The 26,236-nt window shown below is 46.4% G+C and overlaps 2 protein-coding genes and 11 non-coding genes across 13 annotated transcripts; all 13 read left to right on the forward strand.

Moving 5' to 3' along the window:
• The first annotated feature begins 2,066 nt into the window (after window positions 1–2,066).
• Trnai-aau (transfer RNA isoleucine (anticodon AAU)) lies at window positions 2,067–2,140 on the forward strand. The gene has a single exon. It is a non-coding gene; the product is annotated as a tRNA-Ile (tRNA).
• Window positions 2,141–2,296: 156 nt separating this feature from the next.
• Trnai-aau (transfer RNA isoleucine (anticodon AAU)) lies at window positions 2,297–2,370 on the forward strand. The gene has a single exon. It is a non-coding gene; the product is annotated as a tRNA-Ile (tRNA).
• Window positions 2,371–2,525: 155 nt separating this feature from the next.
• Trnai-aau (transfer RNA isoleucine (anticodon AAU)) lies at window positions 2,526–2,599 on the forward strand. The gene has a single exon. It is a non-coding gene; the product is annotated as a tRNA-Ile (tRNA).
• A 155-nt stretch (window positions 2,600–2,754) lies between these two features.
• Window positions 2,755–2,828, forward strand: Trnai-aau (transfer RNA isoleucine (anticodon AAU)). The gene has a single exon. It is a non-coding gene; the product is annotated as a tRNA-Ile (tRNA).
• Window positions 2,829–2,984: 156 nt separating this feature from the next.
• Window positions 2,985–3,058, forward strand: Trnai-aau (transfer RNA isoleucine (anticodon AAU)). The gene has a single exon. It is a non-coding gene; the product is annotated as a tRNA-Ile (tRNA).
• A 211-nt stretch (window positions 3,059–3,269) lies between these two features.
• LOC125942430 (uncharacterized) lies at window positions 3,270–4,535 on the forward strand. Its single transcript, XM_049660603.1, has one exon. The coding sequence runs from the start codon at window positions 3,270–3,272 to the stop codon at window positions 4,449–4,451; it is 1,182 nt and encodes a 393-aa protein (XP_049516560.1). The 3' UTR covers window positions 4,452–4,535.
• A 4,006-nt stretch (window positions 4,536–8,541) lies between these two features.
• On the forward strand, window positions 8,542–10,481 carry LOC125943681 (uncharacterized; the record flags this gene model as incomplete). Its single annotated transcript, XM_049663137.1, has 1 exon — window positions 8,542–10,481. A coding segment is annotated over one exon (1,086 nt), but the record flags the coding sequence as incomplete, so codon positions are not given.
• Window positions 10,482–13,755: 3,274 nt separating this feature from the next.
• On the forward strand, window positions 13,756–13,829 carry Trnai-aau (transfer RNA isoleucine (anticodon AAU)). The gene has a single exon. It is a non-coding gene; the product is annotated as a tRNA-Ile (tRNA).
• A 155-nt stretch (window positions 13,830–13,984) lies between these two features.
• Window positions 13,985–14,058, forward strand: Trnai-aau (transfer RNA isoleucine (anticodon AAU)). Its single transcript has one exon. It is a non-coding gene; the product is annotated as a tRNA-Ile (tRNA).
• Window positions 14,059–14,213: 155 nt separating this feature from the next.
• Window positions 14,214–14,287, forward strand: Trnai-aau (transfer RNA isoleucine (anticodon AAU)). The gene has a single exon. It is a non-coding gene; the product is annotated as a tRNA-Ile (tRNA).
• A 155-nt stretch (window positions 14,288–14,442) lies between these two features.
• Window positions 14,443–14,516, forward strand: Trnai-aau (transfer RNA isoleucine (anticodon AAU)). The gene has a single exon. It is a non-coding gene; the product is annotated as a tRNA-Ile (tRNA).
• A 155-nt stretch (window positions 14,517–14,671) lies between these two features.
• Window positions 14,672–14,745, forward strand: Trnai-aau (transfer RNA isoleucine (anticodon AAU)). Its single transcript has one exon. It is a non-coding gene; the product is annotated as a tRNA-Ile (tRNA).
• A 5,050-nt stretch (window positions 14,746–19,795) lies between these two features.
• Trnai-aau (transfer RNA isoleucine (anticodon AAU)) lies at window positions 19,796–19,869 on the forward strand. The gene has a single exon. It is a non-coding gene; the product is annotated as a tRNA-Ile (tRNA).
• The last annotated feature ends 6,367 nt before the right edge of the window (window positions 19,870–26,236 follow it).

Genomic DNA, 26,236 nt, shown 5'->3' on the forward strand with positions numbered 1-26,236 from the left:
CTTTCTATAAGGCATTTAAGCATGAACTAGCAGTCGTTTTACACCATGTTATAGCGGAGGCTTATTAAGTAAAATATATGCCACCATCTTTCCGGAAAACCCATACCGTCCTGATTCCGAAAACCAACGACCCTTTAAAGCTTCTCTCAGTAAGATCGTACCGCCCCATAAGTTTGTTAAATGTCGACTACAAAATATTTATGAAAGTGTTAGCAAGAAGGTTGCAGTCAGTGATGACATCAATAGTAGGCCCACATCAAACATGTGGCATAAGAGGCCGGTCGATACTGAATAATATACATGTGGCAAGAAGTATTCTTGAGTGTTGCGATGCATGGGAAGGCAGAGTGGCAATGATGCAACTTGACTTGGAGAAGGCTTTCGATCGTGTGGTACACAGTGTGCTTTTCTCTATTCTAGAGCATGTGAATTTTGGCAACATTATACTAGAAGGATTGAAACTATGTTATGAAGAGTGTAGCACGAACTTGATAGTAAACAAACAGCTCTTTGGGGAAATTAAAATCTGTAGAAGTATAAAGCAAGGATGTCCGGCTTCGTCACTTCTCTTCGCAATTTACTTGGAGCCTTTTTGCTTAAAAGTGATACACAGTGACAAAATAAGGGGATTCCGCTTAATGACGAGTGAAGTGAAAATTCTCTCGTATGCAGATGATGTTGCCGTCTTTTGTGGGGACAAGGAAAGTGTTAGCGAAACTGTTCAACAAGCTCGAACGTTTTGCAAAATGTCTGGAAGCGTTGTTAACTGGGAGAAGTGTAAAGGTTTCTGGCATGGAAGCTGGGATGAGAAGCCCAATGTCTTTGAAAACCTACAGTGGACAGTCTCGCCCCAAAAATATCTAGGAGCACCTTTAAACTGGTATGATGATCCTTCAGAATATTGGAAAGAAGAGATTGAACGGGTGCGCACGAAAACCACCAAATGGGGAGGAAAAAATTTATCCATATTTACTAGGTCAACGATTTGCAATACGTTCCTTGTTGCACGAATTTGGTATGTGTTGCAGGTGATTGCTATGTCACGAGCTAGTGTGCAAAAATTTCACAGGATCCTTGCAGTATTTGTATGGAATTCAACATGGGAGCGCACGAGCCGACTAAACTTGTTTCACTCCCTGAAAAGGGGAGGGCTTGGCTTAGCCCATCTTTTTCTGAGGCAGATTGTCTCAAGGTTTATATTTTTGCGGGACCAGCACGACCCTTTTTTGCGTGCAGTGCTTCAAGTGAGATTGCACAGCGCCATTCCTGAGTTTATTGTGTCTTCGTGTGGGGTTACAGGAAGTAGTTTGTGCGGGTATCTACGCGAAGTTGTAAGCGCTTTCAAAATTCTTAAAGTACGTTTCTCGTTAGATTATCTCACCTTCGTATCAAAGAAACAACTGTATAAAGATCTACGTGACGTCATGCTTCCAGTGCCTCTTTATCGAAACATGTTTTTTGTCAGTGCGGGTAAGGACGTTTTAAAAAGAGTTAAAAGAATGCCGGTTCGACCGTCTGTGAAAACTTTCTTTTTTCTACTTCATAGTGGTACGCTCCCAGTCAAACCTTGGCTGCAGGAAAAGGGTTTTTTTGTTCCATGGTCAGCTGATTGCCTTTTATGCCGGAAGCCTGAAACAGTAATCCATATATTCCTGGACTGTTATGATTCTATATTTCATTGGGACATTCTCCAGAGAAAGCTGAAAAAGGATTTGCCCCTCACACCATATGGGATTCATTTTCTTCCAGTAAACAATGATGAGGGCGTACCATATGACATGTTCATGGTATTAAGCCTGCATAGTATCTGGAAAACCAGAATGGCATTCAAACATGCAGAACCTGTTGTAAGAACGGTAAGGGAAAACTTCATTGAAAGTATTGCCTATATGCGTGATGTGTACCAATCAAAAGATGAACAGCCAACATGGTTTCCCGTACTTAATGACCTAGTGTCATTAAAGCCCTTTTAGTCGTGCCGCGTCAACAAGCTATTGGTTGGCGCTTTTAGCATTTTTTATGTTGGGTTCCGTGTTGTATGTTATGGAAATAAAGAAAAAAAAAGTGGCTTGCTAGCTCAGTCGGTTAGAGCGTCGTGCTAATAACGCGAAGGTCGTAGGTTCGATCCCTGCGCAGGCCATGGTGTTCCTTTTTATGCGCACTCTAAAGCCTTCAGTCGTTATTTTTACTTTTTCTTTATGCGCAATCGGTTTTTTTTGTCTCGCGCAGCCGCCACGCACGCGCCGCAAGGGCGACTCACATTTGTCGTTTAACTGATTCATCTATCTTCTCATGTGGCCTGCTAGCTCAGTCGGTTAGAGCGTCGTGCTAATAACGCGAAGGTCGTAGGTTCGATCCCTGCGCAGGCCATGGTGTTCCTTTTTATGCGCACTCTAAAGCCTTCAGTCGTTATTTTTACTTTTTCTTTATGCGCAATCGGTTTTTTTGTCTCGCGCAGCCGCCACCCACGCGCCGCAAGGGCGACTCACATTTGTCGTTTAACTGATTCATCTATCTTCTCATGTGGCCTGCTAGCTCAGTCGGTTAGAGCGTCGTGCTAATAACGCGAAGGTCGTAGGTTCGATCCCTGCGCAGGCCATGGTGTTCCTTTTTATGCGCACTCTAAAGCCTTCAGTCGTTATTTTTACTTTTTCTTTATGCGCAATCGGTTTTTTTGTCTCGCGCAGCCGCCACCCACGCGCCGCAAGGGCGACTCACATTTGTCGTTTAACTGATTCATCTATCTTCTCATGTGGCCTGCTAGCTCAGTCGGTTAGAGCGTCGTGCTAATAACGCGAAGGTCGTAGGTTCGATCCCTGCGCAGGCCATGGTGTTCCTTTTTATGCGCACTCTAAAGCCTTCAGTCGTTATTTTTACTTTTTCTTTATGCGCAATCGGTTTTTTTTGTCTCGCGCAGCCGCCACCCACGCGCCGCAAGGGCGACTCACATTTGTCGTTTAACTGATTCATCTATCTTCTCATGTGGCTTGCTAGCTCAGTCGGTTAGAGCGTCGTGCTAATAACGCGAAGGTCGTAGGTTCGATCCCTGCGCAGGCCATGGTGTTCCTTTTTATGCGCACTCTAAAGCCTTCAGTCGTTATTTTTACTTTTTCTTTATGCGCAATCGGTTTTTTTGTCTCGCGCAGCCGCCACGCACGCGCCGCAAGGGCGACTCACATTTGTCGTTTAACTGATTCATCTATCTTCTCATGTGGCCTGCTAGCTCAGGGGGGATTCCACTTCCGTCCGTCGAAGCGAACGGACGTGCGATGACGGGCTCCGCAGGAGCGGCTTCAGCGGCTACTTCCAGCCGCGGAAACAGGAATTTTTCACAGGAAGGAGACTACGAGATGATTTTGCCGAATTTGCCAACAGGTCGTTTTGTTATTAATACAGTTTTTCTTCACGGGGACGTTCAAGCGCGACCTTACCGAGTAGAGGACTTTCGCGACGCGCTGGCTGGGTTGACGCTGCTTCCTGAGGTTATCGCCTTAGGGGCGTATCGAATGAGCCATGTGTGGGCCGTAACTTTCAAGAGTGCTGAAGCCGTCAAGAAGATACTCGCTGCAAGTGAAATGAAGGTCAAAGGCCGACGCTGCGTCGTCATTGATCCTGGAAATCAAGATGTAAGAATGAAAGTTCACTGGCTACTACACAATATTCCAGACGACGACGTGCGCGTGGCTTTCCTGCCTTATGGAAGAGTGACGGAAATCAGCAGAGAACGGTGGCGTGTTCACGGAATTGCTGACAAGGGGTCCACCACCCGGTTGGTGTCCCTGCGACTCAAAGCCGGCGTCAAGCTTGAAGACCTACCACACCAGGTGAACGTCGCAGGCGAACAAGCTTTGGTTGTCGTATCGGGTCGTGCACCAATGTGCCTTCGCTGTCATACGACGGGGCACATCCGCCGCGACTGCAGAGTTCCAAAATGCAGCGCATGCCGAAGATTCGGACATGAAGAAGGACAATGCCCTAAGACATACGCCAGCGTCACAGGGCCTTCGAGTGCTGAGGAACCATCCGAGCTCCTCATGGACGAAACCGACGCCGAGGAAGCTGCCAAGCCTTCAGGTGACGCCGCAACCGGAAAAATGGTAACATTGTCAGCCAGCAAATCTAAGCTGGAGGAAAGGCGTGAACCACCAGCGGGCGAGCCTCAAGACCAAGGTCCGGCAGTCGTAAAAGCTGCCACATCGAAAGACACCTGTCAACCTACCAGCGAGGATACAAAGGTGGCGGAAAACCAAGAGACTTGTATGGAAGTCGTCGAAAGCGCCAGTGGACAGCCCATCAAGCGGCCATTAGAGGAAAGCGTCGAGGAAAAGGCGGACAAAAGAGGTGAAGGGACAGAACCACCGTTCAAGGAAATGACCACAAGGCGGACCTCAATAAAACCACGGCCGAATATTTCGGCCGAGCGACGGTCGGCGGACAAACCGCCGCCTTGACGCTGAGTCTCCGCATGGGACTGTGTGGGTGGTCTTCGGGGGAGTTTTCGGGGACTATGGTCGGACTGAGTGCAAGTGTTGTGAATCCTTGCGGATTGAAGAGGCCCATGGCGTACATTGCACCACATAAGAGGAGTGACTGCAAGGTCTGCTGTAAGTCTTCCACAATGCTTACTGCTTCACATTGTAAACGAGTAATCCCATGCGATCAACCTGCACCTTATTAAATATGGCGTTAAAATCAGGAACAGAACTACGCATAGCGACAATAAATGTCAGAGGTCTGGCGTCTCGGAGACGTCAGTACCAGCTTAGCCGCCTGATGTTAGAAAATGAACTGGACGTCATAGCAGTTCAGGAGACAAAGATAGAAACGCAAGAACAGAGCGATCGCATGGTGCTACCCTTCCGAAATCGATACAATGTATGCATAAGCCATGCAGTGGGGTTGTCGGCAGGTTGTGCTCTTTTTCTTCGAAATTCTATCGGGATCGTTGAAGATTCACTAAGTGTTTGTCAAAGTGGCCGATACATTGTTTGTGATTTTACCTTTGCCGGAAAAAAATGGAGGGTGATTAACACGTATGCACAAAACAGGGAACGTGACCGGAGATCGTTTTTTGAGGAAATGGAAAAGTACCTGCTTTGTGATAAACTAGTGGTATTACTTGGCGATTTCAATTGTGTTTGCGCACCAGAAGATAGAGCAAATAAACAACCCATCCGAGATAAAAGTGCAATATTTTTGAGCGCCATAGTACAAGAACACAAATTAGATGACGTAGCTTCTTTGTTTTCGGATAATAACATTCCACAGTTCACACATTTTCAAGGAAATAGCCACGCGAGACTCGATAGAGCTTACATATCGACTGCTCTTGTGCCCTTGTGCATCAATTACACGGTGAATCATGTTTCTTTCAGTGACCACAGTTTAGTGTCTTTCTCGCTTGGTGCAGAAAAAAGAAAAAGTAGATTTAATTGGCAGCTCTGGAAACTTAATGACAATCTATTGGATGATAAACCTTTCGTGGACCACGTGAAGGAAAACCTGAATGAGTTACTAGAAGAAGAACACCAGTGTATTATTGGTAGATGGGAGCTTTTCAAAGAAAAGATAAAGATTAAAGCAATAGAACGAGCTTCTGAACTTAAGCACGTCAAACTAAAACAAGAAAAAGAACTGCAAGCCCAATTGGACTTCTTGATAAGCCAAGAAAGCGTTGCCCCCGGCCTGCGCAGCAAAGAAATTCGAGATACCAAGCGACAGCTTGAGCTTATCGACATCGAAAATTATAGAGGTGCAGTAATACGGACCCGTACGGAGCGTTTGTGGATGGGCGAAACACCCACCAAACGCGCCCTTAGCGACGAAAAAAGATACGCGACAAAAAACTAGATCACAGAAATAAAGTACCGAGGCGTAGTAACAGATAAGAAAAGTGAAATAGAAAATGCTTTTGTAGAACACTTTCGGAATTTGTTTGGCCAAAAGAAAGAAATTAATGAGGGTTTTGAAAATGCTTTTCTACCGCTAATGCCACAACTGGATGAGGACGCAACATCATTTCTAGAAGCATCAATTACAATAAAGGAAATCGAAAATGCAATCGATGATCTAAGCCCCGGAAAGTCTCCTGGTCCCGATGGACTGGGTTCAGCTTTTTACAAGAAATTCAAAAGTAGCATGGCTGAAGTACTGCATGCAGTGATACGAGAGGCATATGACGTCGGAAAACTTCCGCTTTCTTTCCGGCAGTCGCATATCATTCTGATTCCCAAAACAGACGACCGGCTTAAGCAACTCTTGGTTGGTTCTTACCGCCCAATTACCCTCTCTAACGTAGATTACAAGGTATTTATGAAGGTATTGGCAAGAAGATTACAGGGCTTTATTAAAGATATAGTCGGACCACACCAGACATGTGGAATTAAAGGTAGAAGCATAACGACGAACATTCATGTAGCAAGAAATATTTTAGAGTGTTGTGATGTATTGGCCAACCACGTTGCCATGCTGCAAATAGATCTGGAAAAGGCTTTTGACCTTGTCACACATTAAATATTGTTCTCTATTTTGAAATATGTTAATGTGGGAAAAATAATACTGGAAGGTGTTAAAATGTCGTACACCGAATGCACTGCTTCAGTTATAGTAAACAAACAAGTAAGCGAAAGCATTCAGATTGTCTCTTCAGTGAAACAAGGGTGCCCTTTGTCATCACTATTTTTTTGCATTTACTTAGAGCCCTTTTGTTTAAAGATTATTAAAAATGAGCACATAAAAGGATTTCGCCTCATGGTATGCGAGGTAAAAGTATTGTCTTACGCCGATGATATAGCTGTCTTCGGTGCTGATAGAGAAAGTGTAACAAAAGTTATAAGAGATGCCACGGTGTTCTGTCAGTATACCGGGAGTCGAATAAACTGGGATAAATGTCAGGGGTTTTGGCACGGCGACTGGGATAGCACACCGGTCACGTACGCCAACATCCAATGGGCAACTACTCCAAGCAAATACCTAGGCGTACCACTCCAAAATTACAAGGACACCCAAGAATACTGGAAAGAGGAGACAGACAAAGTTCGCGAAAAAACAAAAAAATGGGGTGGACGGGATCTATCGATTTTTTCCCGAGCCACAGTGTGCAACATTTTCATTATTGCTCGGGTATGGTATGTTTTGCAAGCACTGCACATGTCGCGTTCAGGTATTCAACGACTGCATAGAGTGTTAGCAGTCTTTGTGTGGAACTCATCATGGGAAAGGGTAAGCCGCACCAACCTGTTTCTTCCAGTGCGGTCCGGAGGACTGGGCTTGATACATTTGTTTGTGAGACAAATTGTCTCTAGGTTCATTTTTTTCGCGATCAAACGAATATATTTTTGAGGACCGTTTTGCAAGTAAGACTAGCAAACGCTTTGCCAGATGTTATTGTGTCGTCACGTGCCATTATGCAACCCAGCATTCGTGGATACATGCACGAAATTGTTGCCTCCTTCCAATTGTTAAAAGTCAGATTTTCAATGGAATATCTGAGCGATGTTAAAAGAAAACGCCTGTACAAAGACCTAATCGATGTGATGATGCCCGTGCCTTTGTATCGAACGTTGTACAAGCCAGGACCTGGCAGCAATGTCTTAAAAAGGGTTAAAAGAATGGCCATCCGGTCGTCGATCAAAACTTTTTTTTTCATGCTACATAGCGGCACACTTTCTACAAAACCGTGGTTGCAAGAAAAAGGCATATTCGTGCCGTGGTCGGTAAATTGTATACATAACTTGCAACTACGTCACACCGCGGAACTCTGGGATACGATCTCGCAAGGCGCCGCCATTACCGAGCACATTGCGGCAGACGACACAGCGCCAAGGCTTTCTCATTTCCCGTCGACGCCGTACGTCGCAATGGCGATTTGTGCAATATTTGGCTGCAGTACGAGAAGTAAGTGCAAATCGCATGAAAAGGGACCAGACTCGGGGATGTACTGTTTGCCTAAGGTAGTAACAAATCAGTGCGATCGCACAAAGGCGCTGTCCGAGAAGCGGAGAGGTACTTGGCTTGCGCGCATCAACAGGAAGGACCTCAAGACACTGAGCAACCTTCGTGTACGCGGGCGTCATTTCATTAAAGGTAAGTTGTGTTCGCAAATCTCCCCATCTTTGCGCTCAGCGTATCACCGCGGAGTTGATGAGTGCTTACTGCGTTATGCGCGAGGCAAATGTTTGTCAATGCACCGAGTTGAATGTAGCGAACGTACCTTGCTTTTTCAGGGAGGCCGGCTAAGCTGTTTGACGAAACAAACCCCGACTGGGCGCCAAACAAATTATTGGGCCATGGATGCGAGCAGCAGTCGGCGGCGACGAAATCTGCGCGGTTTGACCGCCGTAAAATGCGTGCAGCGAAGAACGCCGCTGTTTCTGCAGTGGGCGCATTAAGTGAATCGTGCGAAGCCGTTGCACCAAGCATGGGCAACACCATAATCTCGGACGCTGCCCACACGGAGGAACCGAGTTCCCCAGTCCACAGTGCTTCACCAGACTGCAGTTTTACTGCCGCCGACAGAGGTTTGTTAACTAAAACTCGTAATACCTGCCCATTTTCCATTTTTACATAAAATTTACGACTGTTTTTGCCATAGCTTTCGCAGATGCGGCCACACAGACGGACGTGACCGTCGCGGACCTGAAGGCGCTGGAGGAAGACAATCGGCGTCTGACTTCCGAGCTTCACGCATTTGAGATCCAGAAGAGCCAGCTTGAAATTACAGAGTCATCACTGCGTGAAGACCCAGAGAAAGTTTGCTTCTATACTGGGCTTCCTAGTTTTACTGTTCTTTTCGCCATCTATCAGCTGATAGAGGTGTCTGTGACACATACTCCACAGCGCTGCCTTGGCAAGTTCCAAGAATTCATTGTGTTTTTGATGAAACTGAAATGGAACTTCCCACTGCAGGACCTTGGCTATCGTTTTGGAGTGTCAGACTCAACCATAAGCAGAGTATTTGAAAGATGGCTACACGCCGCTTTTTGGCGGCTGAAAGCAACTATTGTGTGGCCTTCACGAGATGAAATTTGTAGAACAATGCCACAGGCATTCTATGACTCTTTTGGTAGAAAGGTAGCGGTCATAATAGATTGCTTTGAGATGAAAATTGAACGACCATCCTCACTACAGCCGAGATGCGAGACGTGGTCCCAGTATAAGTCGAGCAATACAGCAAAATACTTAATAGGCATCTCTCCACAAGGGGTAATCACATTCATATCTGAGGGCTGGGGAGGTAGAACATCTGACAAACACATCACCGAGAACTGCGGAATTCTGGACAAGCTGTCACACGGTGATGTGGTTCTCGCGGACAGAGGGTTTGACATTGCCGATAGCTTAGCTCTGTACTGTGCAAAGCTCCACATCCCTGCTTTTACCAAAGGCAAGAGGCAACTGTCGGCTTTGGAGGTAGAGACTACAAGGAAGATTGCAAATGTCAGAATACATGTAGAAAGGGTGATTGGTTTGGTGCGAAACAAGTATGTCATAATGAAAGCTCTTCAGCCAGTTAGTTTTGCAACGCGTAAGGAAGGTGACAGTGTTTCACCGTTAGACAAAATAGTTACAATATGCTGTGCACTGACAAATTTTTGTCCATCTGTTGTGCCTGCAAATGCGGAATAATTTTTTCCTAAATGCCTATTTCTATTTGTGTGCTCATATTTCTTCCTGTCCCGCTGTCCGTGAGAACCACATTACCGTGCGACAGCTTGTCCAGAATTCCACAGTTCTCAGTGATGTTTTTGTCAGTCAGATGTTCTATCCCCCATGCCATTGCTTAAAATTTAAAATTATGGGGTTTTACGTGCCAAAACTACGATCTGATTATGAGGCATGTCATAGTGGGGGACTCGTCAAATTTGGACCACCTGGGGTTCCTTAATGTGCACCTAAATCTAAGTACACGGGTGTTTTCGCATTTCGCCCCCATCGAAATGTGGCCGCCGTGGCTGGGATTCGATCTCGCAACCTCGTGCTCAGCAGCCTAACACCATAGCCACTGAGGAACCACAGCGGGTAAAAGAAAGGTGCCATCAGCACTCTGTGTTCCCTCCCAAGTACTGACCGAGCCCAATGCTGCTTAAAATTGTGTTAGACTGTGTTAGATATACACAACATGTGAAGATTCCCTAAAACTTTCTACAAAATAAAAGTACTGGCTTATTTTGATGTTACATGTATCGAAGAGAACACCTATCAAAACCTAGTAAAAAAAAACATCTAATGTACAAACTACAGCTCACCTTTCTTTTGCTTTGGTTCAATGATGCTTTTTTTTTCATTTTTCTCTGTACCTCGTGTTCTTGAATAGTTCTTCGCTCCGCCAGTGTGTGCTGCACTTGTAGGATGCTGTGTATGTATTTGTAATACATAACTTCTAAAAATATGCCGCAGTGATCCCTGTTTGACCATGTGTATCCTGTTTTTTTTTTAACTTCTTTTGGTTGAATGACTTTTCACGTGTTATTTCCCAATAAACTTTTTTATCATTGACCAATTTTAGTGAATTCTGCATATATATATACTCCCCCCACCACCATATGTAATACCCCAAACAGGGGCCTTTAAATGAATAATAAATGATGAGCAATGCAGGCCAACATATCATTTTCTAAAATATTTTATTACCTCTACTAATAATGATTCAATTTGAATTTTTGTAGCAAAACATTTGAGTCAGTTACGAGATGGCACCCTGCAACTTCCAGGTATATAATTGCGCATGGTGACGGACCTTTCAAGAGGTGCTGTTTAGGCATTTAACAGAACACACTACTCGGGACATTTTTCTGTAGAACAGTCTGAACAAAACCATGTCTTCTGCCTTGGTGCCCGCTTGATTCCAATGCAAGTGTAGTGAAACCACCTGTAAGGGCAATTTTCACTATCACAGGCCAACATCTTCCCAATTTCTGGGCCTCTACAGTAGCAGAATGCAGCAGTTGAACCACCACTTTCAGCTATGGCTTTACCTTTCTTTGAGAAAAATTCTGCGAACAGTTCTGGCAGCACAACATGCGTGAAAAAGTGGGTTGCCTTCGGCAAAATCTCATTAAAAAAAACTGCATCTTCCAACACTCTTTCAATGTGGAGTGACGTTGGTCTCCACAGAACAAAATCACAATATTTTACACGACACACTGCGATCTGTGTTTGAACTTGGAAATAGTATGCATGAGTTCTTTTCAAGCCAAGCCTTCCATTGATTTGTTCAAGACAACAGTTAGGACTGTTCAATGTGTCTAGAATGTCACAATGCGCTGCAGAATACGGACACTTCACTTCAACAATGCCATCACCGCAGCACGCACAACTCGTAAATGAATCGGGGCTAGCTGCAAGGTGTGGATGCTTCACACACAAAAAAACACCAGTCTTTCTAAGAACAAAATCCTTATGCTGTTGCACTGCTTTGGCCTTGTAGCTGGAAAGGGCAGCGTTCTCATGTTGCAGTCCCCATTCGGTTGCCGCTGATGAAAATTTGTGCTTCTCGGGGTAACAAATTCGATTTACTAAACTCACTGATGGCTGGCTCACACTTGTCGCGCAGATGCTTTTCATTAGAGATGCTGTTATTCTCCCAGCTCGGTATGTGAACCACTTCAAACATTTTGACTGTTCTCTCGTGTTACTCTCAACACGAGTCACCATTTCTTCAGTTATTGTAAGTTCATGAAATACTTTTTCTGCGCGCACTACTAAGGCTGGCAAATCTTCTGTTCTGGCTTCTACGCTTCCTAGACTGCGAAGAAGACAAGGCTCATTCACTTTCGGTGGATGAAAGTTCGAACTGTACTTTGGGTGCACCATAAATAATGCAGGATTAGCTCCAGCATCTGCTATCGCAGCATAGCACCGTTCGAGTTCATCTGGCGTTGGACCAAGAACTTGTGGCACTGGTCGGGATGGCTGACGGGTGTCTGGAGAATGGATGTGGATGGTGTCCATTCTTTTTTTCTTGGCCTTGGATGACTAAAAATCAATGTCCTGCAGCCGTTTGAACTCCGTCATAGGGCTGTGTGCAGGAAGCCACACATTGCTCTTGTCTGTGCAAGTTGCTGAGTCCCTAATCCGCACTGCTGTTTCCACAGCAAAGAGAGTCGCTCCCACGTGAGAGCAAGCCTCTCCTGCACCAGCCATACAAGTACAGTGTGCAGTAATGATACTGCCATCCATATCTGCCAACAGCCAAACTTTCAGCGGTGCCTCCCGCAGACGCTGAGAATGGTTTAGCTGCAGAGAAACAGTCAAAACAAAATATCGGTCACAGCCTCCTTCACTCGGTCAGCAAACACATGAAAGTGTTTTTGTTTTTTCTATTCCTCACAACAGTTGTTCACTCTTGTGTTCGGCTGCAAAGCAAAGAAAAGAAAATGTGGTGACTGAGCATCACAATTGCTGCTTGCAGTGTTGTTGGCTGACACAAAGCTGGTAATGATCATGCACAAGTTTTGAAATCAGCTGTCGTGCTCCTGTTGCAGGTAATCCCAAGTAATTTAAGGAAAAGAACAGGGACTCAGGGGCAGTAAAAAATACAGTTCGGCAGTAGACACACTAAAGCTGCTTTCCTTTAACGTCCCGTAACTTTTAAAACAGAAGTGTTCATTTTTTTTTTTTTGCTTTCACTCTGCGTTGGCGCATCTGATCCAGACTGTGAAATTCGCTGTACGTTATCCCCGCTCGGCGACATCGCCGCGTGGCGCACGCGAGTTGAAGCTCCAATTTCACTTAGGCTGATGTATGTCCTTTATGTGGTTATTACTGTTTTTTCTTTTATCACAGCTATGAAATGCGGAGTGCATTCAACTCACCTGGCTAAGCAAGACAACTCGCTTAGACGGCAACTTCTTGGCAATGAGGTTCCGGAGCCATCCGCTGGTGAAGTAGTTGTGTGAGTCGAGCGACTTGTAAGCCTTCATCTGATCTAATGAAACATAACTTGTTGACAACACGAGATAATTTATAATGTCAACATGAGTAACCGGTGGTAGCAGGCTTGCATTAACAGCGGCTTGCGCACCAACTGGTAGCTGATATGGATCCACGCCGTCACATAGGGCGATTTTTTCTTTGTACCTGGCCCGCGTTGGTCCCACAAGTTCATCAAAGTATGCAGGACAAAGTCCTGCACAATTCTCCTTCGCCATACGCGCAAGGCAACCGGTTAAAGTATGCGCACTAAGCAAAACGATCCACCGCACGGACGTAAACACAGCTCCGGCACCACGACGTATGTGCTCGGTAATGGCGGACGCAAAACCGGAAGGCAGGAACTGACGTCACGTGCAACTTATGTATAATATGCAAAAGGCCCGAAACGATCGAGCACATGTTTCTCGATTGTGGCGATGCTGTCTTTCTATGGGACATTCTCCAAAGAACTTTAAAAAAGGAACTGCCGCTCACACCTTATGGCATTCGATTTCTCCCGGTCGACAGCGAAAGTGTGCCGTATGATATGTTAATGATTCTAGTAATGCACAGTGTATGGAAAACCAGAATGTCAGTGCGCAATGAGGATGTAAACCCGATGTCAGCCAGAGACAACTTCAACGAAAGCATTGCGTATTTACGAGATGTATACAAGCAGCAGGATGAAAAACCTGATTGGTATGTTTTTCTGGGCGAACTCTTGGCCCTAAAACGTTTTTAGCCCACATATGCTAACTATAGACAAGTTAGCATTTTTAACATGATGTTATATTATTGTTTTCCCTGTATTGTGCCAAGTAGGCAATAAAGAAAAAAAAAGGCCTGCTAGCTCAGTCGGTTAGAGCGTCGTGCCAATAACGCGAAGGTCGTAGGTTCGATCCCTGCGCAGGCCATGGTGTTCCTTTTTATGCGCACTCTAAAGCCTTCAGTCGTTATTTTTACTTTTTCTTTATGCGCAATCGGTTTTTTTGTCTCGCGCAGCCGCCACCCACGCGCCGCAAGGGCGACTCACATTTGTCGTTTAACTGCTTCATCTATCTTCTCATGTGGCCTGCTAGTTCAGTTGGTTAGAGCGTCGTGCTAATAACGCGAAGGTCGTAGGTTCGATCCCTGCGCAGGCCATGGTGTTCCTTTGTATGCGCACTCTAAAGCCTTCAGTCGTTATTTTTACTTTTTCTTTATGCGCAATCGGTTTTTTTGTCTCGCACAGCCGCCACCCACGCGCCGCAAGGGCGACTCACATTTGTCGTTTAACTGCTTCATCTATCTTCTCATGTGGTCTGCTAGCTCAGTCGGTTAGAGCGTCGTGCTAATAACGCGAAGGTTGTAGGTTCGATCCCTGCGCAGGCCATGGTGTTCCTTTTTATGCGCACTCTAAAGCCTTCAGTCGTTATTTTTACTTTTTCTTTATGCGCAGTCGGTTTTTTTGTCTCGCGCAGACGCCACCCACGCGCCGCAAGAGCGACTCACATTTGTCGTTTAAATGCCTCATCTATCTTCTCATGTGGCCTGCTAGCTCAGTCGGTTAGAGCGTCGTGCTAATAACGCGAAGGTCGTAGGTTCGATCCCTGCGCAGGCCATGGTGTTCCTTTTTATGCGCACTCTAAAGCCTTCAGTCGTTATTTTTACTTTTTCTTTATGCGCAGTCGGTTTTTTTGTCTCGCGCAGCCGCCACCCACGCGCCGCAAGGGCGACTCACATTTGTCGTTTAACTGCTTCATCTATCTTCTCATGTGGCCTGCTAGCTCAGTCGGTTAGAGCGTCGTGCTAATAACGCGAAGGTCGTAGGTTCGATCCCTGCGCAGGCCATGGTGTTCCTTTTTATGCGCACTCTAAAGCCTTCAGTCGTTATTTTTACTTTTTCTTTATGCGCAGTCGGTTTTTTTGTCTCGCGCAGCCGCCACCCACGCGCCGCAAGAGCGACTCACATTTGTCGTTTAAATGCCTCATCTATCTTCTCATGTGGCCTGCTAGCTCAGATTCCACTTCCGGCCACCGTAGTGTACGGTCGTGTAATGTCGAGCTCCTTTGGAGCAGCGAATGCGGCCCAGCAGGGCCGCGGAAACAGGACAGATGCCCAGGAGTCTAAAGACTATGACATTATTTTGCCTCAACTGCCATCAGGTTCTTCTGTTTTAAATACTTTATTCCTTCACGGCAGCGTGAAAGCCAGGCCTTTTCGAGCTGAGGACTTCCGAGACACTTTGAATCGTCTGGAATTGGTTCCCGAGGTGGTTGCCTTGGGGGCGTTTCAGATGAATCACGTATGGGCGGTGACCTTCAAGAATGCGGAAGGAATGAAAAAGTTGCTCGCAGTCACCGACCTGACTGTCAAGAATCACCGCTGCCTCGTGATAGATCCGAGCACCCATACTGTGCGCCTAAGGCTTTATTGGCTGCTTTACCACATGCCTGATGAAGACGTGCGCACCGCTCTCGCACCGTATGGGAAGGTGACGGATGTTTGCAGAGAGCATTGGCGTGTACCAGGACTCGGCGATAAAGGCTCTTCAACACGGACGGTTAGTCTGCAACTAAAGGCTGGCCTTACTTTGGACGACCTGCCACACCAGCTACGAGTGTCTGGCATTATGGCCCTTGTTGTTGTACCTGGAAGGCCGCCGCTTTGTCTGCGGTGCCAGCGAACAGGGCATATTCGCCGAGATTGCCGCGTCCCAAGGCGCTTCGGACATGATGATAGCCAGTGCGCTAAGACCTACGCGAGCGTGGCCAGCCAAAGGAGCCGGGAGGACCCCGCAGAGCACATCATGGACGAGGTGGACGCGGCGGAGGCAGAGGGAGACAAGGTCAGCGAGCCTATATCTCCAGCAGTTGAAACTTCCGAAGGAGAGAATGTGAAAAGTGTTCAAAGTGAAAATGGTGATGTGCCATGTGTACAGCAGGAAACGGCCACCCCAACGTGCGTGGGCAAAGACGCCCCTGACACCGCTCCGCCCTCACCGGGTAATGACGAAGAAGACATGGACGTCGCAAGCAGCTCGTCTGCGAAGCGGCCCCACGGGCAAGTCTCCGACGGCGACGACGGTTCCAGTGAGAAGGTGCAGGAGCCACCCAGAAAAGACATTCCGTACCGCCGTTCATCCTTTAAACCAAAGCCTAACGTTCCGCCGGATTCCCATCCGACGGTAACGAAGGCGCCCCCGTAATAACGAGGGCGTCGTCGAGCAATGCTGTTGTGCAAGGTGAGGGACGGACTCTCTACATTGGTAAAGTGTGGCCGTCTTTGTTTCTTGTTATTATGAAAGGTTCTCGCACTACTGCGAATCGGCAAAATGCAAGGATTTAGTTAACCTAGAGGCCCAGTTCTCTCTTTCGGAATAAACAACAAAACAAGGATGGATTCAAAATCAAAAATAGCACTACGCATGGGTACGCTTAATGTCTGAGGCCTCGGGGCCAGAAGGCGGCAGTACCAGGTCAGCCGGTTATTGCACGACAATAATTTGGACATAGTCGCTCTACAGGAAACAAAAATTGAAAGTGAAGAACGAACGGATCGAATGCTCGAACCATTTAGAGCTCGATACAATGCTTGCGTTTCTCACGCTGTCGGTAATTCCGGTGGCTGCGTTTTGCTATTGCGGAAATCTTTAGAAATTGTTGTGCAATCTGTATTTGTTTGTCATGAAGGTCGAATGATCGTGTGTGATTTCTCGCTCGGGGATGCTGAATGGCGGGCAATTTGCATATACGCCCCAAATAATGAAAGAGAACGCCGCGACTTCTTTGAAAATCTAGAAGTGTATATGAAATCTGAGCGCTATGTCATCTTGCTGGGAGATTTCAACTGTGTTTGTTTTACTGAAGACCGCAATAGCTATTCGCTAGTTCGTGATCACAGTGCGCTTTTTTTTTGCTCGCAGCAGTCCAAGAGCATGAATTAGAGGATGTTGGTGCTATGTTTCGCGGTGGAATGCAGACTGTGTTTACGCATTTCCAAAGGGGCAGTCACGCTCGATTAGATCGAGCATATGTATCAGCGAGACTGCTTCCGTTGTGCAGTGGCTATGATGTGAGCCACGTATCTTTCAGTGACCATAGTCTCGTTATGTTCTCCCTTGGCAAAAGAAAAGAAAACCGAGCTTTCAATTGGGACTTATGGAAATTCAATGTCAAGCTTCTGGACGATGCAACCTTTCTCGAGTTTGTAAACGTTCGTTTACGAGAGATGCTTGCTTGTGAATCCGGAGGGTTCATAACGATGTGGGAAGAATTTAAACAGGACTTTAAAATAACAGCCATTGAAAGGGCCTCTATATTACGCTATAATGAAAAAAGAAAGGAAAATGAACTCCGAAGTAAGCTGAACAAAATGTTGTCGATAAAATGTGCACAGCCAGGCGAGTTGTCAAATGAGATAAGGAACGTAAAAAATGAGCTTGAAATCCTTGATGTCGAGAGATATAAAGGGTCAGTCATACGTGCGCGCGCAGAGCATTTGTGGCTGGGGGAAGCGCCCACAAGAAGGGCTTTGACCGAAGAGAAAAGATACGCGTCACAAAATGAAATAAAAGAAATTGAATATGGTGACGTACGTAGTAGCGATAGTGATACAATACAGCGTGCCTTCACCGAACACTACCGAGAGTTGTTGAGCTGCAAAGGACTAGTGGAAGCTGGTTTTGACATGGAATATCTGCCTTTAATGCCGAGGCTAGATGAGGACGTAAAAACCGTTCTTGAGGAACCCATTACCTTCAGTGACATCGAAAGAGCAATTGATGAATTGAAACCTGGAAAAGCGCCAGGACCTGATGGCCTAGGCGCGGCTTTCTATAAGGCATTTAAGCATGAACTAGCAGTCGTTTTACACCATGTTCTAGCGGAGGCTTATGAAGTAAAATATATGCCACCATCCTTCCGGAAAACTCATACCGTCCTGATTCCGAAAACCAACGACCCTTTAAAGCTTCTCTCAGTAAGATCGTACCGCCCCATAAGTTTGTTAAATGTCGACTACAAAATATTTACGAAAGTGTTAGCAAGAAGGTTGCAGTGAGTGATGACCTCAATAGTAGGCCCACATCAAACATGTGGCATAAGAGGCCGGTCGATACTGAATAATATACATGTGGCAAGAAGTATTCTTGAGTGTTGCGATGCATGGGAAGGCAGAGTGGCAATGATGCAACTTGACTTGGAGAAGGCTTTCGATCGTGTTGTACACAGTGTGCTTTTCTCTATTCTAGAGCATGTGAATGTTGGCAACATTATACTAGAAGGATTGAAACTATGTTATGAAGAGTGTAGCACGAGCTTGATAGTAAACAAACAGCTCTCTGGGGAAATTAAAATTTGTAGAAGTATAAAGCAAGGATGTCCGGCTTCGTCACTTCTCTTCGCAACTTACTTGGAGCCTTTTTGCTTAAAAGTGATGCACAGTGACAAAATAAGGGGATTCCGCTTAATGAGGAGTGAAGTGAAAATTCTCTCGTATGCAGATGATGTTGCCGTCTTTTGTGGGGACAAGGAAAGTGTTAGCGAAACTGTTCAACAAGCTCGAACGTTTTGCAAAATGTCTGGAAGCGTTGTTAACTGGGAGAAGTGTAAAGGTTTCTGGCATGGAAGCTGGGATGAGAAGCCCAATGTCTTTGAAAACCTACAGTGGACAGTCTCGCCCCAAAAATATCTAGGAGCACCTTTAAACTGTTATGATGATCCTTCAGAATATTGGAAAGAAGAGATTGAACGGGTGCGCACGAAAACCACCAAATGGGGAGGAAAAAATTTATCCATATTTACTAGGTCAACGATTTGCAATACGTTCCTTGTTGCACGAATTTGGTATGTGTTGCAGGTGATTGCTATGTCACGAGCTAGTGTGCAAAAATTTCACAGGATCCTTGCAGTATTTGTATGGAATTCAACATGGGAGCGCACGAGCCGACTAAACTTGTTTCACTCCCTGAAAAGGGGAGGGCTTGGCTTAGCCCATCTTTTTCTGAGGCAGATTGTCTCAAGGTTTATATTTTTGCGGGACCAGCACGACCCTTTTTTGCGTGCAGTGCTTCAAGTGAGATTGCACAGCGCCATTCCTGAGTTTATTGTGTCTTCGTGTGGGGTTACAGGAAGTAGTTTGTGCGGGTATCTACGCGAAGTTGTAAGCGCTTTCAAAATTCTTAAAGTACGTTTCTCGTTAGATTATCTCACCTTCGTATCAAAGAAACAACTGTATAAAGATCTACGTGACGTCATGCTTCCAGTGCCTCTTTATCGAAACATGTTTTTTGTCAGTGCGGGTAAGGACGTTTTAAAAAGAGTTAAAAGAATGCCGGTTCGACCGTCTGTGAAAACTTTCTTTTTTCTACATCATAGTGGTACGCTCCCAGTCAAACCTTGGCTGCAGGAAAAGGGTTTTTTTGTTCCATGGTCAGCTGATTGCCTTTTATGCCGGAAGCCTGAAACAGTAATCCATATATTCCTGGACTGTTATGATTCTATAATTCATTGGGACATTCTCCAGAGAACGCTGAAAAAGGATTTGCCCCTCACACCATATGGGATTCATTTTCTTCCAGTAAACAATGATGAGGGCGTACCATATATGACATGTTCATGGTATTAAGCCTGCATAGTATCTGGAAAACCAGAATGGCATTCAAACATGCAGAACCTGTTGTAAGAACGGTAAGGGAAAACTTCATTGAAAGTATTGCCTATATGCGTGATGTGTACCAATCAAAAGATGAACAGCCAACATGGTTTCCCGTACTTAATGACCTAGTGTCATTAAAGCCCTTTTAGTCGTGCCGCGTCAACAAGCTATTGGTTGGCGCTTTTAGCATTTTTTATGTTGGGTTCCGTGTTGTATGTTGTTATGGAAATAAAGAAAAAAAAAGGCCTGCTAGCTCAGTCGGTTAGAGCGTCGTGCTAATAACGCGAAGGTCGTAGGTTCGATCCCTGCGCAGGCCATGGTGTTCCTTTTTATGCGCACTCTAAAGCCTTCAGTCGTTATTTTTACTTTTTCTTTATGCGCAGTCGGTTTTTTTGTCTCGCGCAGCCGCCACCCACGCGCCGCAAGAGAGACTCACATTTGTCGTTTAAATGCCTCATCTATCTTCTCATGTGGCCTGCTAGCTCATTCTGCTTCCGGCCACCGAGCGTGACGGATCGTCGAATCATGGCCTCTTCAGGGGCAGCGACAGCGGTCACTTTTGGCCGCGGAAACAGGCGCAACGATGAAGATATCGAATATCCGTTTATTCTGCCTCAACTGCCCCAAGGACGATTGGCGATTAATACCGTGTTTTTGCACGGTGATGTGCGTGCGAGACCTTACAAAGTCGAAGATTTCAGGGACGCCCTGCTGCCGACAGGTTTGCTGCCTGAGGTGCTATGCATAGGGGCGTACCAGATTAACCACGTCTGGGCGGTGACCCTCAAGGATGCGACCGCCACAAAACGACTGTTGGCCCTCAAGGAACTACAAGTAAAGGGACGACGGTGCGTCATCGTTGACCCGCAGGACCAGCAGGTGAAGCTTCGGCTTCACTGGCTGTTGTACGGCGTCGCCGACGAGGACGTCCGCACGGCGTTCGCAGCTTTCGGCAAGGTCGAGGAAGTGAGCCAGGAGAGGTGGCGTGTCCAAGGCATGGGAGAAAAGACGTCAACCACAAGGACCGTGCTGCTGAAGCTGAAAAGTGGCGTCAAGGTGGAGGACCTCCCTCACCAGGTCCGCGTCGGCGGTGAGTTGGCCCTGGTGGTTGTTCCCGGTCGCCCCATGCAGTGCTTGCGCTGCCAAGGCACGGGACACGTCCGCCGGGAGTGCAAAGTCCCCCGCTGTTCACGGTGCAGACGATTCGGCCACGTCGACGCGGACTGTGTGAAATCCTACGCCGCCGTGACAGGCCCAGCTGCGAATGACGTTGCGGCAGAGCACGTCATGGACGTTGTGGAGGCGGAGGACGCTGCCAAAGGAGCTGGAGACCTGGTGCCGTCACCTACAGGCATTGGTACGCCGAACGAGGGTGCAGACGGCAAGTTGGCCGAGGCTGCTGAGAAGCCGAGTTTGCCGGAACAGCTCCCGACTGCAGAGGTCCAGGCGACCGGAGGCGTTGGTGAAGACGCGGCCGATGACGACGAAACAGCAATGCAGTAGGACAAGGCCGTCGTCGACGGCGACCGGACAACGACCCTTGGTGCCCCAGTCAAGCGCTCCCACGAGGAGACCAAGGACAGGGACGAGAGTGCAACCAACAGAAGTGAGGGACCGCCGACCAAGACGCCGCTGGGAAGGCGGATGGGCTTCAAGCCAAAACCGAACGTTCCTCCTGAGAGAACACCTGGTGACAAAGCACCGGTCACTAACGCCGCCGGGAAGACGGAGGGTCCCGGAGGCGACTAGCCGAGGGCTAGTCGTAAACGGTAAGCACCATGCTCCGGGCCTACATTTTCTCTAGTTCAATATGGCTCTGTTTCCGTCCCTTAGTATTGCCACATTAAACGTGAGAGGGTTGGCGGCTAGTCGTAGGCAAAGTCAGCTCCTACGGTTAGTCACTGACCATGACATAGACGTACTAGCCGTCCAGGAAACTAAGGTAGACGGGGAGGAGGAGACCGGGAGCATGGTGCGACGTTTCACGACTAGGTATTTTGCGGTGGTCAGTCATGCCATTGGCACGTCAGGGGGCTGCCTTCTTTTTGTAAAGAAGCTGCCAGGAATAGAGATTCAAAGAGTATTTTCTTGTGAGTCTGGAAGGATTGCTTTTTGTGATGTTTTCACGAGTGATGTCGAGTTTCGCATCATATGCGTATACGCACCGAACTCTGTGGATGAGCGTGTCTTATTCTTTTCGAACCTTGAACAGTATGTCCGGTGTGATAAGCGCGTAATCCTGTTAGGAGACTTCAATTGTGTGCTGAGCGCTAAAGACAGAGTCAACAATGCCGGTAGGCGTGACAAAAGTAGTGATGTGTTGTCCAATATAATAAGCGAAAACGAACTTGACGATGTCTTTGAGTGTCTCGAAGCTGGTCATGAAGTGACGTTTACGCGTTTTCAGGGTAGTAGCCATGCGCGATTGGATCGCATGTACATTTCGTTGGATGCAATCCCAAAATGCCATGGCTATTGCGTTGTACCTGTGTCGTTCTCGGACCACTGTCTGGTTAAATGTGAAGTCGGCATAGAGAAAAGGAGACATGCTTTCAATTGGGACCTCTGGAAAATGAATGCAATGCTACTAATCGATGAGCCATTTCTTGCCGCAGTACGCGATATGGTTAATCAAATACACGAAGCAACATCGGAAACAATAGCGGAAAAGTGGGAATGCTTTAAACAAAACGTTAAAATGAAAGCCTTGGACCGATCGAGCTGCCTAAAATATCAGAGGGAAGTGAAAGAAAGGGTTTTAGAACACTACTCAGACAGCTTATTACGCTTGAGTGCAGACAGCCTGGGGCGTACAAAGACGACGCGCGAAACATCAAGCAAAAGCTTGAACAGTTTGATAAAGAGCGTTATCAAGGTGCCATTGTGCGAGCACGTGCCGATGCACTAGCGGCAGGGGAGACGCCCACAAAAAGGGCGCTTGGACTAGAAAAGGCGCACGGACGACGCAACAATGTTGATAAGATTTTAATGAACGGCAGTGTTGTTGAAGACAACGAAAGCATAGGCCGCGCTTTCACTGAGTACTACCAGTCGCTCTTTGCATTCCAGGCTGCCAATTTAGATGGGTTTAAAGCTGCTTTTCTCCATCGTATGCCGCGATTGGATGATGACACTAAAGAAGGACTAGAAGGCAGAATAACCCAGAGGGAAGTCGAGAAAGCAATCGACGATTTGAACCTGGGCAAGTCACCCGGACCTGATGGTCTCAGCGCTGGGTGGTATAAGGCGTTTAAAAGCGAACTGGCTCCTTTGCTAGCTGCGGTATTTAATGACGCATATGAGCAGAAATCCTTGCCACCTTCCTTTGGAAAAGCGCACACTATACTAATACCTAAGACCGATCAAATAGATAAACTAAAGCACGTCACATCCTACAGGCCCATATCATTAACTAACCTCGATTATAAAATATTTATGAAGGTTATAGCCACCAGACTCCAAAGTGTCATCAAGGAAATAGTCGCTGATCACCAAACTTGCGGCATCAAGGGGCGATCTATTTTTGCGAACATCCATAGGATGCGGTGTGTTCTCGAGTGCTGTGACGTCACCTATAGCGGCGTTGCAGTTCTTCAGCTCGATCTCGAGAAAGCGTTTGACTGTGTCGCGCCTGCTATTTTGTTTGCAATCTTAGATCATGTTAATGTTGGTTCCATCATCACTGAGGGAGTGGCCTTGGCGTATCAGAACTGCACAACGCGGTTAATTGTTAATAAGTCACTGGGGGCCCCCATTAACATCATGCGTTCAGTGCGCCAAGGCTGCCCCCTCAGTCCGCTTCTGTTCGCTATCAATACCAGGAATCTGGGACATCGCCGAACAGCGCCTCTAGCGGCCGCCTCTGAAAACATGCGCATTTTCTATGGGAGAGCGTCGTTTTTCCCAAATAACTAATCATAGAAGCCATCTTTCAAAATATTACTGTGGAAATAGGCTCTAGGAGCTTAGCCCGACATCTCATGCAAGCGGTACCATTACTTACGACAGAAAACCCGTTCCAAATTGCGGGGGAAGTTCGAAGTATGGGAGTCTATGGAAAAGGCCAAATTTAGGAGGCTTTTTTAGGCAGTAAAAAGCAATTTGCGATGAGCCTATTGCATCGATCGACGTATTACCGGGGATTTATCAACTTCAATGACTCGGCTTTCAGCTAGTTGCAGCAGCAACTCTTGAAATGGCAAAAAAGTCGTTCCAAAATCGCAGTTTTCATAACAAGGTCGCAGAATTTATTGCGGTACGTATATAAACCTAGTTTTTGCCTCCAGCAGCACGGCCAACCGATGGCCGAGCGTTCTGCGCGACCACAGATTAGGATCACTGATACCACGATTCTCAGTTCGCAGGTTCGAAGCCTGCAGCACCGCTATTTTTTTTATCACTTTGTCGCTGCTTAGTTTGGCGGTTTCCCGCCAGATGGCATATTCCGAAACGCAGGTCATTTAGTTACGGTTCTTGTTTCGTTTCTTTCTACTGTACCAACGTCTTCCTAAAAAAATAGCTGACTGGTTTCGTGAACATGCGAACGTGCTTCCAAACTTCTTTTGCACTTTAGGTGTAATGTATTTTAGACAATAAGCCCAGGTTACGTGTTTTGAAAGCTCATTTCTTTCTTAAGGCAAACATTTATGAAGACATTACTAAGAAATATTTTGCCTATTCAGCTATGTCATGCAAAGGCGTGTTTGTGCGACTTTTGTTCAGCCTGAAACGTACCACAAAAATAGCGTCCCGTGTGTGCAATTAAAAGACGGAGAAGTAGAAAACTTGGCTGCAGCCCTAGACGTAGTATTGTTACAAAGGAATACAGAAGCTATTTGACTGAGTATATTTGCATTATATCAAAGCAGAATTTTTGCGTACCGGATCTTCGGTGCAAATGAAGGCTATCCGAATTATTTCACAAGCTTTCTTGCTTAGTACAAACCGATACCTCGAAACATAAACATGCTATCCTCAATATGCAGCGCACGTGTCTTATCATTTGAACCATTCCCATATACCTTCAAGAAATTCCCGAAATACTAAAGGTCTTCATATCCTTTTACCACGACGTACGCAGAGGAGTATTGGAAATTATGCGAAAAGACACCGGGACGTGTTAATGTAGTTTGTCGTGTAAAAATAGAGAACGATTCCAATCACAGACCACACTCTTTTTGAGTTATGCCCACAAAGTGTTGCAAGAAGACATTGTTTTCCGCTACAACCACCAAAGTTGCTATCGCATTCTGCTGTTCTGTTCTTAACTAACTCTATTGCTGAATCAGATCGCAGCACCTTGACATAATTACTGGTACAATTCTTCAGTAATTCTGTGAGAATATTTTCCTACCCTAAATATAACGTGTTTGAACAATTGAAGAAACATGAGAAAGGACCGTGAGGGTTTGCAGAAATGTTCCCTTATTAGAATCGTTTATGACCCATATCGGTACGGTGGTATTGTCATGATCACGCCAGCGTCCACTGACACCATTTATCACTTTACTGCCTGTAAATAAAAATGTCACAGTTTCGCCCTAAGGGCGAAGCAATGAATGCGATAGCAACACAGCAATGTCATACGAAGTAAGGTGAGCGGCTTTGGTAGCAACAACACGCAGAACTGTTGTCGACGCCATCGGCGTTTTGCCCGCGTTAGCTCAAAATGCGTGCGGCGTTGGTGACTGTTGCTGGAGCCTCTGATATAAATAGGCACTTGGTGCCGCAGCTAAACGTCGGCTCCCTTCCCTCCCCCTCCCCCACGGACTCTCGCGCGTCTGAAGAAGGCGCGTTTGCTCTACATATATGGTGATTGTAAAGGAGAAAAGAGACGCCTACTTCTGCAGCCCTTAAGCGAGCACGGCGCAGAACGCGCGTTTGTTCTCCGCCGTGCGTTCACTCCCCGTGAAAGACGCGCCCCTCGCGCCCTTTCACTCGCACAAACAGCGTTCGGCGCGCGGCGACGATTTCATCTCCAAATGACGTCATACGGAACCTCACGGCGACGGCGACGGCGACGCCGACGGCAGAAATCTGCTTTTGAGTGTCCATATAATTGCTATCGCAATAAAATACAAAAGTGTCGTTCCTTGTGCGTGAGTAGCACAATCACAGCTGACCGTTTCATATGGGCCCACTAAGCCACACCTTCCCTTTTCTGCCATGGTGCCACCAAGAGATGTCAATTTCACCCTTGAATTTCTCCCTTTCAGTTTCCTAGAAAGCATAGGGACGTATACAAGACAAACATGCGAAGTTTTGAAGTAGTGCTGAGATTCGAGTAAAATTTCATGGGCAATATGGTATTATCCTTTATTTGTTTACATATTTATTACACCTGATTGGTGATAATAATGACGTACTACATAATAGTTAGTACTACATAATAGCACTACAGTTTTTCTACTTAATAGGTCATGTCTGAGATGGCTGTCTTGAAAATTAACCAGGTGTAAGCACTGCATGACGTTGCTGGAAGGCCATTCATAAAAAAAATTGTGTGCAGAATAAAGAAAATGCAGGTGTTCAATCACACAGTCGCCGCTAAAAGTTTAGGCGGCCGAGGTTCTGTGAATAAGTTCATTTTCAACGCAGCTACGCCCACAGCCAGTAAAATTATCAAAAACTTTGTTTTATTTACTCTAGACCATGCAGTACCCAGCTAGCACAAAATAGATATAA

This window comes from Dermacentor silvarum, chromosome 1 (genome assembly GCF_013339745.2).
Source record: "Dermacentor silvarum isolate Dsil-2018 chromosome 1, BIME_Dsil_1.4, whole genome shotgun sequence".
NCBI classification, from domain to species: Eukaryota; Metazoa; Arthropoda; class Arachnida; order Ixodida; family Ixodidae; genus Dermacentor; species Dermacentor silvarum.

What these genes read in the sequence shown, in the direction of transcription:
- LOC125942430 (XM_049660603.1), top strand. Translation starts at nt 3,270, where the DNA reads ATGACGGGCTCCGCAGGAGCGGCTTCAGCGGCTACTTCCAGCCGCGGA.